Source organism: Saimiri boliviensis, chromosome 4, assembly GCF_048565385.1.
Source record: "Saimiri boliviensis isolate mSaiBol1 chromosome 4, mSaiBol1.pri, whole genome shotgun sequence".
Lineage (NCBI taxonomy): Eukaryota > Metazoa > Chordata > Mammalia > Primates > Cebidae > Saimiri > Saimiri boliviensis.
Genome location: NC_133452.1, coordinates 162,847,606 through 162,862,339, shown reverse-complemented (window position 1 = coordinate 162,862,339; position 14,734 = coordinate 162,847,606). Strand labels below are relative to the sequence as shown.

Below are 14,734 nucleotides of genomic sequence, written 5' to 3'. Positions count from 1 at the left end.
AGCTCCTAATCAGATGAGTATTCTGGTTTTCAGTTCTCAGATATTCACCTTACTGCTGCAAGCTGTATTCCTGGCACTACTAGAGATGAATTTTTCTAAGTTAAACCTAATTAGTAATTTATGTCATAAAAATCAAGCTAAAAAGAAGCTACATGTATTTTAATGTCATTTAGAATTAGCTATTTGTCATGCTTATGGTCCCTTATCGAAAAGGATTTATTCACCTCCCAGTTGAATTTCATAGACACTCATACCTAAAATTGCACAGTGCATGTACGTTTTTAGTTGGATGATATCCTTCTGCCTGTTCATTATGTCGACCGGGAACTCTTTGCCCTTAGCTTCCTGTGAGGTTTTAGAGACGCAATGTATTTTGACTTGGAATACGGTTCCCTGAAGCCAGACTTTGACTCTAGGTAGCCTCTGCCCAACGAAGCTTTCACGTTTCAGCGGTTAACAAATCTAATACCAAGAAACGAAATGCAGGATGGCTCCTATCTGGGAATATTACCTTCTGCAAAGAACACTCATGAGAACACAAGATGATTACAAAGACATTTCTTGGTCAGGCGCAGTGGCTCATGCCTGTAATCCCAGCACTTTGAGAGTCTTAGGCTGGAGGATTGCTTGAAGCCAAAAGGTCAAGACTAGCTTGGGTAACATAGCAAGACCCCATCTCTACAAAGTTTAGAAGAATTATTCCAGAACTTTGAGAGGTCACAGCAGGAGGACTGCTTGAAGCCAGACCCTGTATCTACAAAGAAAAAAAATTAGCCAGGTGTGGTGGTGCATGCCTGTGGTCCCAATTCCTTGGGAGACTGAGGCAGGAGGATCACTTGAGCCCAGGAGGTCAAGGCTGCAGTGAGCTATGATCACACCACTGCATTTCACCCTGTGCACCAAAGTGAGACCCCCTCTTCTTAAAAACAACAACAACAACAACAAACTATTTAGCTAGGTGTGGTGGTGCATGCCACTTGGGAGGCTGAGGATCACTTGAGCTCATGAGCCCAGGAGTTCAAGGTCACAGTGAGCTATGATCACACCACCACGCTCCAGCTTGGATGACAGAGGAAGACTTTGTCTCTAAGACAAATAAATAAACAATAAAAGACATTGTTCTTTGGCTAAATCCTTTTGGATGCCCAGTCCTCACAATTTCTTCTGTTCTTTTTTTCTTTCCATAGGTGTAACTCCTTCATTGAAAATCCCTCCGCTCTCAAGAAGCCTCAGGCCAAACTGAAGAAAATGCACAATTTAGGCCACAAAAACAACAATCCCCCAAAAGAGCCTCAGCCTAAAAGGGTGGAAGAAGTCTACCGGGCCTTGAAAAATGGACTTGAGTAAGAACTCGAACCTGACAATATACCTAAGGAAAGACCCAAGGGGTCAGAGAAAAGCTGGTCTTATCAGATCATTTTTTAAATGTCTATTTCTATAGGAAATATTCTTGCACCATCATTAGGGAGGCCTGAAATAAGTCCCAAAGGCGGGAAATACGTTGGTATTCCACATCACATTCATAACATTGAGGGAGACGTTGGACCCTGTGCAGAACTGAGTTTCACTTAAGCAATGATGGACAGACATACACATCCATTCTGGAGATTGCTGAAGAGGGTTCTGAAACCTCCCTCACATCTTACAGAGATTGTGAGCCCAGAATAAGATCTTCCTAGTGTGCAGTGGGACATTCACTGTTTGTTCTGTTTGGCTAGACAGAATTCTGTGAGGCCAGCCCCAGCGCTCACTCTACAGACATCTTGCCCCTTGCCTCCCCACTGGTTTTCTTTTCTGGATTTTGAGCCTTTTTCTCCTTTTTGATGCAGCTGGATAGTATCCAGTGCCACTGCCAGAGCTTTCAAAATGTTGAAATATTGGGAAAATACAAAGCCTCCTCCCCAATTACAGAGCAAGGTTCGATTCTTAATCCCGTTTGAGAAGGAAAGGTCAGAGACAGCACCGGGTCCCACTTAAGAGGCACAGAGATTACATCTTGTCTTATCTTTGCAGTGAGTATCTGGAGGTTCACCAGACGGAGCTAGACAAGTTGACAGCTCAGTTAAAAGATATGAAAAGAAACTCTCGCCTGGTAGGTACCATCCAGTCATTAGGATGTTAACACTGTTCTTTTTGGCCAAACAGCTTCTTTTACTGGATGGGGCTGGGGAGGAATGTTGACGAAAAGCAAATCCAAGGGGCAAAGTGCTATCTACATCCCCCAGTATGTCTCAGGAGGAAAAAGAAGACTATTTTTTCTACTTCATGCGTTCTTCTTAATACTTTTCAGTATTTTCCAAGCATGTTTATGAGATCATTTTTTAAATGTCTATCTTCATGAAACTTTGATGATCAGGAAAAAAAATTTATTGTCCTCTACCACCCTCAAATAATTTAATATAAAGGAAATGAACAGGTGAAGTTTCCCTAGCATACTGTTCCCACATACAGAAGTTGGTTCCAGGCACGGCAGCTCATGCCTGTTATCAAACACTTTGGGAAGCTAAGGCTGGGGGAATGCTTGAGCTCAGGAGTTCAAGACCAGCCTGGGCAAGAAAGTGAGACCCGTCTCTGTTTTTAAAAAATATAAAGAATTTGGAATCTAGAACTTTTGTCTCCAACTTTTCAAAAATATAACCAGTAAAATCAGGGAGGGAAAAGAGGCTTTAGATGTAACCACCATGAGAAGTTAGTTCTTAGACCACATCAAGTATATGTTACGTTGCAAATTTCTTCTCTTTTAATGATTTTGTGAGAACTCGTGTAATTGAAGAGGTGGTTCTGTCTACACTATTTTAAATGATTTTGTTCAGTTCTATGTATTATACCTTACTGTTTCAAGGAATCAAAAAGCCCAAGAAAACTCTGCATATACCTAAGAGGTGAGGTACAGCTAGCCATTCATAGCTGCTATGTGGGTTTTTTGCAGAAAATGTGCTCAGATGTATACTTTGTCCTTTTCAAAGGCTTAGAGATTCAAGGCTTTCTCAGTGTTGAAAGTGTTTATGTTATGCTGATGTTAGGGTATAAATTGCCTGCATCTATGTGGAATCCCTCGTTTTAGGGCCTTCAGAGCTGCTGAATGCCCTTAAGCATCCTCAGTGGCTGCAAATGTCCCTCCTGGAAAACACTGGTGAACAAATGAAGGGGCTTCTGCCGAAACCTTGTGTTTCATACAACTCTCTCAATTGGAGGGTACGAGAATAGTGCACTGATCATACTATTATATTGTGAGCACACAGGAAATGGGCTGACTTTAAAAACAACTTGCGAAAAGCATATCACGGCCTCAAGAACTCTTCTTAAATATCAATTTTATTTGTTTAGACAGTGAGGGAAGTATTTTTTAGCACATATGCCATTGCTGTGTTTTATATTCATACTATTTATTAAAAAGATTTTTTTAGTTACTGTGAATTTACATGCCCCTCAACATGTAGGACGGGAGAGCTCAAAGCAAGTGAAAACTTAAAAGCTTCCAAGGGGCAGAGAGGGCTGTGCGCAATGCTAGTAACAGAGTGTGAATAAATGGTGGCTCGTAAAGGTACTCTTACTGGTATTTAAAACAGCCCACCGTTTTTTCTTTTAAAGCAAATGTAAAATAACCAGCAGAATTTTGTAGGGCTGATTATTATTTCCACAGATAATATGAAAATATGGGCTAAATCATTCTATTAAGATGGGTAGCCTTTTGGAGGATGATGTTTAATTCAAGATATTCCTTTTTTTTTTTTTTTTTTTTTTAATTGTAGGGTGTGCTGTATGACCTAGACAAGGTAAGTTACCATTCTGTGTTGGGGTGCTAATAAGGAAAAGAACTTGGTACCCTTGGTGGGCGCAGTGGCTTATGCCTATAATCTCAGCACTTTGGGAGGCCGAGGTGAGTGGATCGCCTGAGCCTGGGAGTTCGAGATCTGCCTGGACAATGGGGCAAAATCCCATCTCTGCCAAAAAAGAAAATACAAACGTTATCCAGGCCTGGTGGTGTGTGCCTGTGGTCGCAGCCACCCAAGGGTCTGAGGTGGGAGAGTCACCTGAGGCCAGGAGGTCGAGGCTGCAGTGAGCTGTGATTGCGCCCACCGCACTCCCACCTGGATGACAGAACAAAACCCTGTCTCGAAAAATAAAACTCTGCATCCTTGAGAAGTCAATGGGAGGCCCTCTTAGGGACAGTAAAATCCTAGAGAACTGATAGTTTTTTTAACCCTGGAAAACTGCGTACTTTTGTCTAACGAGGATAATGAATAGGTACTGTGATCTACAGATGAAAGTGTTTAAGGTCACTTCCATAAAAATGCCACTAGGTAGTAGTGTTTTGGTAAGTTTAAGAACTTCCCAAGCATTTGGAGGCCTTTACCTGTGTTGTCTCTGAATATAAATTACTTCATCAAATCTAAGTCACTGTTGATTAGAAAATGCACTATGATTTCATGTGCCATGAAGAGAAAAAAAGGATTCCAGTTAAATTCTGACAGTCCTTTCTTTTCATCTAAAATCCGTATTTTAGAGTTATCAGGAAAACTCTGTTAGGTCTATTTAGATGCAGATTTTCTTTCTTTTTGAAAAAATTTATATATGATGCTGCTCCATGCCTTTCTATGCGTACAATAATTTTATTTCAATGCTGAATCATAGTATATTCTTTCTGAAGACATTTTAAAGGGCAATTAAATGCATATAATAATAATTACAACTGAAAGAGATGAACAACTATGATTATCTTTGAGCTTGTACAGGCAGCTGTCTGCTGGTAGCAATTGTAAAATGCACCCCAATTTCAGAGACACTAAAGTGTGAATGGGCAAAAAAAATCCAATCTTAGAAGATGAAATACATTATTATGAAGAAATTGAAATATACTCCAATATGGTACTGTTCTGTCAGAATCTAATGACTTCCATTGGATTGGCCTTTCTTGATATTAAACACAGGGATTCTGATAACTAACTCAAGTTCACATCTCAGAATATGTATTGAATATTTAAAAAAAAAACTTTCCAAATTGTTATTAGAGACTAAAATAGCATCAAAGACAGGAGGAAAATGGAAATATATTGGATTTCCTAGTACTTTTGAGTATGATATAATAAAGTTATTCTCACAAGCCTAAATCAGTTCAACTGTAAATGACTATACTTTTTCAAACTTCTTTTAATTCCAGCAAATTAAAACGATTGAAAGATACATGAGACGCCTGGAGTTTCACATTAGTAAGGTAATTGAAGTTCCTGTTCTGGTAGTCTGTTTTTCAGTTGTGCTGCTAACCAATACACCTTTGGCCTGACCATAGTATCGAGGGCATGGAGAGTTTCTTATCCAATTGACTCCTCAGCTAGCAGTTAAGTCCTCAAGCGGCACTAAAGATGGAGGAGCAGTAAGAATGGAAGACCTGATGGCCCCGCACAGTTGTGGCTCGACCTCAGTTCCACAAACGTGTATTAAGTGCTAAGTAACAGGCACAGTACCCAGTGGAGGACATGTGGACATACAGCCTCAGTGTAGTGTGGTTGGAGATAAACTGTCAATCAAACTAGCCCTGCCAAAGACTCCATGCTGTCCTCACTTAACACTCGGGTTCCACATAACACTTGGCGCCCCATCAACTTCTTCATGAAGGCCTTGTAACTACCAAAACACCACCGTCGACAAGCCTCCCTCAATCTCTCTCAAGCCCGCGGTTCTTTCCGGTCTGGGTCGTATGGCATGGTTTTCAGGTGCCATTTAATCCCCTCTCCCAAAGATGTGCACTCGTTTGTCAGTGTCCCTGACATCAGCCCTGAACCCTGTACCTCACTGGTGGTCCAATGAGGCTGGCATCACCCCCTCGTTCTGGGAACTATCAGACGTTATTAGTGCCAGCTGGAAAATATTTACGTTGAGAGGCAACTAAGTCACACCATTATCAATTCCTGTTCGTCTATACCCATCAGCCTCTATTCCAAGTGGGGATCCTGGGGGTTTGGGCAGATCTCCCCAAGAGTCAGAAGCCCTAGGTTGTATTCCCAGCTCTGCCACATACTCACTGGCTGTGTCGTCTGTGTGCACCTTGGCTCCCCACTCTGTGAAGAGGAGCTGAGGAGGTGCACAGATTGATCTAGATGATCCTAAGAATGCTTTCCCGTTTAAAAATTCTAGGATGGTTTGTGTGTATGGATACACACGTATATGCTACTGCCTTGGTTCATTCTTGCTTTGAAAGGTATGTTCTACCTAGGCAAATCTGAAATTGCTCCTATTTCTGCTAAACTCAATAAATAAAACAATGACATCTGTGAGAAGGTATTTATGTGACAGGCAAGTTTTGACATATAAAAACAAGAGCAAGAAAATAATCAGTATTAGGTAATGGTATATCTATCAGTCTTGTACCCATGGTTGTTAGATACAACAATCCTAATGGGTTTTAAAGGTCGGTGACACTCTATTTGCAGTACCTTATATCCAGATGCCTAACAAATTGTATGTAACTGAGTGATTCCATTCATTATTTTATTTAATGAGCCACTGCTGACTGATAAGTAAGCAAATGGTTTTGCCTACAAATGAGTTTCTGCTAAGGTGACTACATGGGTATGCTTTAAGCTAAAGTTTAATTCCATTTGGCTAGGATAGGTTGATATTTAAGCAAACCAAAGAATAAGTTTTCTTGCTACACAAAGTAATAGATGAAGTCATTATGGCTATACTGATGGTCCCATGAGCACTGAAAGGATTACAAGCTCAGAAACTTTAGTGTACCTGCTCGTAGGGGAAAGGGTTGCAGGGATATTTTCCCAGAAGACCACATGGGTGAAACAGCCTGACTTGCACTGGAAGAGATACTAGCACATAGCCTGACCTGCACTGGAAGAGATATTAGCACTTGAGTTTCCAAAAGTTTTGTGGGGATCTCCCATATTAGAACAACCTGCAATGGTTATTTAAAATTTCAGATTCCTGGCCCAGCCCTAACCTACTGAATCAACACCTCAGAGTGGGGCCTGGGCATCAGCATTTTAACAAGCTCACCAGATGAGGCTTAGCTTTAAAGCATGGAAACCACCCTCTATGCCTGTCATCAACCACAGGATGTCATCAGCAGATATGACACACCTTGAGTCTTACATCTCCCTCCTAATCAGACATAAATCCATTCACCCTGAAGATTAAACATGATTCTTTTCAGTTTGGGCATTCTTCTTGGCAGAGTTGAGTGCATTGTTGAAGTAAATAGCAACAAAGAATCCTTTAGTCAAGAGAATAATTTTGAGTCTTTTAATGTTTGCATTCTAAGCTAAGTGTCATTGACATCTGTGTATAGAAAGCAACTATGGAAAAGCGTCCTCCTCTACCAGGTTATAGGAATGCTTTTCAGTGAGCAGCCAAGTCTACCTTCAGAACAAAAGGAGACTCGTAAACTCTGAAATCCAGTATGTGTATCTCCGCCTTCTTCTGGATCTATAATTAAGCTTCCTTTTTGAAGGAACAAAGTTCATACCGAAATGAAAATTGAAATAGTGCTAGGTAAGTAAGTCTCCCCAAAGCAACAGCTTTTATCTGCTTTTCACAATGCCTGATGGTATTGTTGTTTGTTATCTGCCTGAAAATTCTTGCAGTTCACTGCAGTCAGTTAAAGACAGTACAAGACTTATAGAGACAAATATCATTAGGAATAACTTTAGAACAGGTTCTTTTCAGCTAAGCACAGTGATGTGCACCTGTAGTCTCAGCTACTTGGGAGGCTAAGGCAGGAAGACAACCTGAGCCCAGGAGTTGGAAACCAGCCTGAGCAACATAGCAAGACCCCACCTTTTAAAAAAAAAAAAAAAAAAAAAAAAAAAGACAGATTTTTTTTTCAAGCCCGGCACTATTGGTATTTGGGAATAATTCTCTGTTGCAGAAAGCTGTCCTCTGCATTATAGGATGTTTAACACCAACCCCTGCCTCTACCCACTGGATGCCAGTAGACCCCTGGGGGTCAAAATTGCCTTGGGTTGAGTGAGAATCACTGCCTTAGAAGAATTAGCTGATTATCAGGCTTACAGGGTATAAAATCAATAGTCATTTGAAAAAGGTATGTTATTATTATTTAGAAGCATAACTGTACATATGTAACAAAAGTTCATTTATATTGCTTTCAATCTATTTTTTTGTAATGTCATATAATTTATAAGCAAAAGAGATCACAGTTCTTAAGTGTTCAGTTTGATACATTTTGACAATTATGTTTTACTCTAATTTTAAGAATAACTTTTTCTTCTTACAGTTGAGCCAACGCTTTACAAAAGTTATTTTCAGTAAATATCCCCAAGTTATTTTATGAAATGCTAAATCCGGATATGTGAATATCAGGATTACATATCCCAATACTGTGACACTATGTCTTAAAGTGATACTAGCTTAGGATACTACATAGTTGTCGCTTTGGTATGAAATTGCATAAACTCTTTCAGTGTTTGTTCTATACGCAGAAGGCTCTCACCTTCCTTACTTCTGAACTCACACAGTCCACCCATGGACACACAAAGTCACCTAGGAGTCATTGTAAACAATTCCAATGATAGCCTCGAACAGTGCAAGAGAGCCATTTCCCTTCTGCGTAATTTGAAAACAGGATTAGTGCAAAATCTGTTTTGAGACAAAATGTATCACAGTGGCTAAAATAAAAATGATTGGTCTGTATCTAAAAGGATAATATTTCTACAGAATTCTCTTTGCAGAGGTCAGAAATATAAAGTACCTTAAGCACATAACAATGATCTATGTAATTTTTTTCAAGCCTGACATTTATTTCTGTTTCCTGGTTTGATTCTGGCAGGTGGATGAACTCTATGAAGCCTATTGTATCCAGCGACGCCTCCAGGATGGTGCCAGCAAAATGAAGCAAGCCTTTGCAACATCCCCTGCCAGCAAAGCTGCCCGGGAGAGTCTGTCAGAGATCAATCGGAGCTACAAGGAGTACACAGAGGTATAACTCACTAACCTGCTTCAGTTGCTGAACCCTGCCTGGCCTAGTGTGAATTGTTGGTAATTGCCAAGAATGAGGCAAACAGCAACCCACAACCTCATTCTCCCCTCTCTAAAGATAGTCTTTACCATTAGCCTTAAAACTATGCAACAAAGGCAATGTGTGGAATGGCTTAAAATGAAGGAATAAACTGGGAGTGGTGGCACATACCTGTAGTCCTAGTACTCAGGAGGCTGAGGCAAGAGGATTGCTTGAGCCCAGGAGTTTGAGGCCGCAGTGAGCTATGATCGTGCCACTGCACTCCAGCCTGGGTGACAGTGCACGGATGCATTTCTAAAATAAAATAAAATGAATGCATGAGCCGCACTGCCCTGATTGTTGTCATTTAAATACACTTCTAAATATTCTAGTGTACAGTTAAATCTAGCTTAACCGATGAAGCGGTACAGACCCTGTGGTTCAGATAGCTGCACTGGATGTCAGTGATGGGTATCAGCAACCCTCTGCCTACCATTTCTTTTTTTATTGTGAGAGATTTTTATCATAAAGGAGCCAAGATTAAGAAGTATGAACAGAAGTGTGCTCTCCTGGTTTCCAACTCTCTGGGGCCCAAGCATCTGATGTAGAGAGGTCTTCACTCCTCCTGGGGTCACCTAATACCAATGTCTTGATGAAATGACTAAATTATTAAAGCAGTACTCCTCACTATTGCATGAGTCTTTGTTCAGAGATCAGATTTCATGAATGAAGTCATCAGCCTGAAGAGGGTCTGTTGGACAATTCCCAGAGCTGAGCATCTGTCTCAGCCTGGGACCAGAGGGACATCTTGGATGACTGTCAGTAGGATCCCTTTGTGTGTACGCCCCCATGTTGTCTCTCATCTGAACCAAGTTTGTCTCTTTATATGACTTAAAGCAGGACTTCTTTACCTAAGTTCCTCCTTTAGAATAATTTTTTATTATTATCTTTTTATTTTTTGAGAGATGAATCTTGCTCTGTCACCCAGGCTGGAGTGCAGTGGTGTGATCTTGGCTCACTGCAACCTCTGCCACCCGGGTTCAAGTGATTCTCCTGCCTCCGCTTCCCAAGTAGCTGGGACTACAGGCATGCGCCACCATGCCCAGCTAATTTTTGCATTTTTAGTAGAGACGGGGTTTCACTATATGTTGGCCAGGCTGGTCTGGAACTGCTGACCTCAGGTTATCCGCCCATCTCGGCCTCCCAAAGTGCTGGGATTACCGGCATGAGCCACCAAACCCGGCCTAGAATAGTGTTTTTTAAATGCATAAAATAAAATACATAGGAATTGAAAAGAAGAAAATATATTGAAATACAGTTCAGTATCATGAATACAGTTTTTAAAATATTTCAAAAGTCAAATGTGTGACATAGTTCTATGCTGCTGCTTTATTAACACAGCAAATTAAAAGCTCTAGCCGTGGCTCTAACAACTGCTGAAATGTCAAAGTAATGAAAACTATGAATGATTTTTTAAAAAGTTATCTGCAATAAATGATGTGCCAGGAACCTATATGTGATTTCTCTCACCGTCGAAGTCTCGGCTATGACTGATACTGCTGTGGCTCGTTTTCTACCCTCATCATACCTAAACACGTTTGATTTCAGTTACAGGTCAGTGAAGTAAGGATCCGACTCTTCCTCCCCTCCCCTCTCCTACTTTACAGACCTGCACATTGAAGCAACCGTAGTTCATGAGACCCCAAGTCTACAGATCTCTGAAATCAGAAGAGCCGTTTCCAGTTACAGAGGATGTTTATAGTACAAATGCAGATAACGGGCCAGCAGCATGCAGGGGCTGCCGGTGCTGGTATATCTGCAGGTCACTTCAGACAGAGCCACCTCGGTCAAGTGCCAGGGTATGGCATCATGACCTTGCTCACAAATTCAAAGACATAGAGTGCAATTTAAACTGCCTTAGAGAAGAAAGAAGTCCAGGACCTCCGTAGCTCGGTACCTCATCTCACTTGGCATCAGACAGTTTTACATCCTCACGGCCAGGTGCAGTGGCTCACGCCTGTAATCCCAGCACTTTGGGAGGTCGAGGTGGGATGATAACTTGAGGTCAGACCAGCCTGGCCAACATGGTGAAACCCCATCTCTACTAAAAACACAAAAATTAGCCAGGTGTGGTGGCGGGCGCCTGTAATCCCAGCTACTCAGGAGGCTGAGGCAGGAGAATCACTTGAACCTGGGAGACAGAGGTTGCAGTAGCCAAGATGGTGCCACTGCACTCCGGCCTGGCGACAGATCAAGACTGTATTTCAAAAAAAAAAAAAAAAAGCAAAAACACAGAAAAGAAATATATCCTCACATAACCATATAACCATAAAAGCCAGGATTTTATTATGATGAGGGTCTGAAATGAGGATTTAACAGTGAGATCAAGGTGGCTCAGGTGCTTTTGCATATGCAGCAGTCTTCATCAGTGGCTGCAGGAGGGAGGTATGGGCAGGAGAAAATTCTGACCACGGATGTCCCCTCAAGTCTTAACCTAGCTGCTCTTGAGTTTTTCAGAGAGACTGGTAGCAATCCTGGCACGCATGACAGCATAGTTGCTATTTCTGGAAACCAAAGTGCATTTCTTCACAGAGGTGCCCAATACTCCGAGGAAGTAAATTGGTTTATAATACTGAGGCTTCATTTTTCAAAGCTTTCAAGCTATACAGAACTCAGACTTCAGGAAGTTTTCCCCAGCCTTGTTAGGTAGTTCAGGTACTGAAACCTTATAAGGGAGAAAGCAATGCATTCTCTTGGCGTCCCGTGAGAGCGCTCATTTGGAGCAGAACAAAGAAACACAGAAGAATCAGAACCTCTAGGCTGAGCTCCTCAGCATACAGGATTCCAATGACAGCAGTACCAGCCTGCACTAACCAAGCTGGCCATGCTTCTGTCCGTGAGACCACCCTCCAGCCCCTAGCCTTGTGGGACATGGCCTACTGAGCCACAAGCTTGCAGGTAGCACCCTGCGTCAAGCTCCAGTGGAGACTGCTGCTGAGCATAGCAGAGGCACCCTCCAGACTGGGAGCTGGTCCAGCAGCAGCAGGGCCCCCGGGGCTGGCTCCTGGCCGTAGCACCTTCCCTTTTAACTGCAGCACCTTCTAACTGCAATTGTTCTATTTAGGTCCTTGCTATTGAGGAAGTAGGCTCAGGGTAGTTACGTCTCTAACCACACGTACAGATGGGGTTACTCCTTCTCTCTATCCTGTTCCTTCAACCACACAGAGAGGACGCTTATCAGACCCAAAAATTACTTTGGGGGTGCTGTGGCATTGCAGCAGGAAGTCCGCCTTACTTACTTGAGCAGAATTCAGCTCTTCTGCTCTTTTGGCCCAAATTTTTATTAAGAAATATTTGAAACCTATAGAAAAATGGAACGACTGGTACATTGAACACCATATGCCTTTATCTAGATCTGCCAATCAGTAACAGTTGGCCATATTTGCTTTCCCTCTCTCTGATACGCTCAAATCTCCCCTCCATCCCCCTCAAGTCATTTGACAGTAAGTGATAAACATTATGACATTTCACTCTATCAATATTTCAACCTGGATCTCTTTTTAAGATTTATTTGTAATTGGCAAGTAAAAGCTGCATATATTTATGGTGTACAACATGTTTTGAAGTTTATGTATACTGAAATATGTAATATAATGGCTAAATCAAGCCATGGATCTCTTAATAGTAACCTAGAGAACATCTGCAGTTCCTACATAACCACATGCCATTACCACAAGCAAGAAAGTTGACAATCATCCTATAGAATTATATTACATATTGTCCATTTTTAAGTTTTCCCTATTTGGATCAATGTCTTTTACAACTGTTTTATTTACTTTCAAATCAGGACATAATCAAGGTTAACATGTTGCATTTGGAGACCGGGCACCATGGCTCACATCTGTAATCCCAGCACTCTGAGAGACCGAGGCGGGCAGGTTACCTGAGGTCAGGAGTTCGAGACCAGCCTGGCCAGCACGGCGAAACCCTGTCTCTACTAAAAATATAAAAATTAGCTGGGCATGGTGGTGGGAGCCTGTAATCCCAGCTACTCAGGGGGCTGAGGCAGAAGAATTGCTTGAACCCAGTAGGCAGAGGTTGCAATGAGCCGAGATCATACCACTACACTCCATCCTGAGTGACAGAGCGAGACTCCGTCTCCAAAAAAAAAAAAAAAAAGTTGCATTTGGTTATTAATGTTTGTCTAGTCTCTTTATCTAGAAATCTTTTGCACCTGTGACACAGCCTTTTTGTAGAATTCATGCCAATTCCTGTAGACTATCCCACATTCTGAATTTGTCTGTTTTTGACGTAATCTGATTTGCTCATCTATGCCCTAAATTTCCTGTACACTAAAAGGTGGGCTTAGACTCAGATCGAACATTTTGTCAAGAATGTTTCATGGGCTGTGCTGTGTGCAGCAAACAGGTAAAGGCTTCGTGTTGTTCACGCAGTGGCTGCGCTGCTGTTGAAGCGTCATGTGCTCGGAGCTGCTGGGTGAAAGGCCAGCTCTCACACCTGTCTCTTGTCCCCTCTGCAGAATATGTGCACCATTGAAGCGGAGCTGGAGAGTCTGCTGGGGGAATTCTCCATCAAAATGAAAGGTACTCTTTTCCCTGTTGACAGAGTAAGGAGCCATCTCTGCAGCGCTCCTTGAAGTTTGAGAGCCCATGCTATTTTTATTTTCCTTGCACAGCCACAGTGCCCCCCACTCTCAACCCTCCCCACGTGTGATAGCTGACTGATGCTTCTCATCCTTAGGCTAACCTACACACACACAAATATTATGACAGCATCTCAAACATACATAGCAGTGGAGAGAACATTATAATGAACACCCTAAACCTGTCACCATCACCTAGATATCATAATTAGCAAGATTTTGCCACATTTGCTCCAACTCTTTGATTTTGTTTTTCCTTCGATAAAAGAGAAGTCCTTTGATGAAATAAAACCCAGATATGTCAGGCTGTTGTTTCACACTTGAGTGTGCATCTCCTAAAGCATGGGGCTGTCATCTCACATATCCACGTGCCAAATACTGTCATATTTCACGTCTCGTGAAAATAAAAAGCCTTTGTTATTAACCCATTCCATTATCAAGTCTCCCCCGCTGTCTCAAAAATGCCTTGCACATTTGATTAGCTCAAATTAGGATGCAAACAAGGCCCATGCATTACAAGTGGTTGTTAGGTATATCTTTCAGATTTCCTTTAATCTAAAAGAAACTCCTCCCTGCTTTTTTTCTACCCTTGACTTGCTGTCGAAACCACTGTTGTACAGAATGTCCTAGCTTGTCTGTTAGCGTCTTTGTGGGGATGTTTAAGTTCTTCCTTTAACGCCTCATGTTTCTAGCAAACTACCTACAAAATTTTATACACCTTGGCGTTAAAACCACAGAGAATTCTTCCCCTTCCGGTACCTTTCTGGTATTTATTCCAGAAAGTTACAAAGTAGACACATTATTGATTTATACCATGGCATCTTCAGAACAAAACTGAAGTCTGGTTTTAGAAAACAGAGCATTGCTCAGGTGTTGCCAGATTTATGGCTCAGTGGCCAGGCATGGCTGTCAAACGGGCAGCCATCACAGCAAGTCAGTTCCTCTTCCAAGTTTTGACCCATTTGACTGCAACAAAGAGGGCTGGTGCTTATGCATTTCTGAGGTTTCTGAGCAGCCTGATCCATGGGTTGCTAATGGGGGTTGAATCACCCTCTTTCTACTTTCTGCAATTAAGGGAGTAAAGAAAGGAGAGCTTTTTTTGCAAG

The 14,734-nt window shown here is 41.8% G+C and overlaps 1 protein-coding gene and 1 long non-coding RNA gene across 9 annotated transcripts in view; one reads left to right on the top strand and one right to left on the bottom strand.

Moving 5' to 3' along the window:
• The window catches only part of RIPOR2 (RHO family interacting cell polarization regulator 2), a 233,623-nt gene that overhangs the window by 172,456 nt on the left and 46,433 nt on the right, over positions 1 to 14,734 (top strand). For all 8 annotated transcript variants that reach the window (XM_074398527.1, XM_074398522.1, XM_074398525.1 and 5 more), the window contains exons 3-8: positions 1,188 to 1,343; positions 2,014 to 2,092; positions 3,753 to 3,776; positions 5,162 to 5,215; positions 8,798 to 8,947; positions 13,506 to 13,569. In XM_074398527.1, the coding sequence (XP_074254628.1) occupies positions 1,188 to 1,343; positions 2,014 to 2,092; positions 3,753 to 3,776; positions 5,162 to 5,215; positions 8,798 to 8,947; positions 13,506 to 13,569 (527 nt within the window). The remainder of the gene's footprint in view (positions 1 to 1,187; positions 1,344 to 2,013; positions 2,093 to 3,752; positions 3,777 to 5,161; positions 5,216 to 8,797; positions 8,948 to 13,505; positions 13,570 to 14,734) is intronic.
• LOC141584411 (uncharacterized) overlaps positions 1 to 14,734 on the bottom strand; it is a 48,253-nt gene that overhangs the window by 31,808 nt on the left and 1,711 nt on the right. The window contains exon 3 of the long non-coding RNA XR_012517461.1: positions 9,158 to 9,280. This is a non-coding gene — a long non-coding RNA (uncharacterized LOC141584411). The remainder of the gene's footprint in view (positions 1 to 9,157; positions 9,281 to 14,734) is intronic.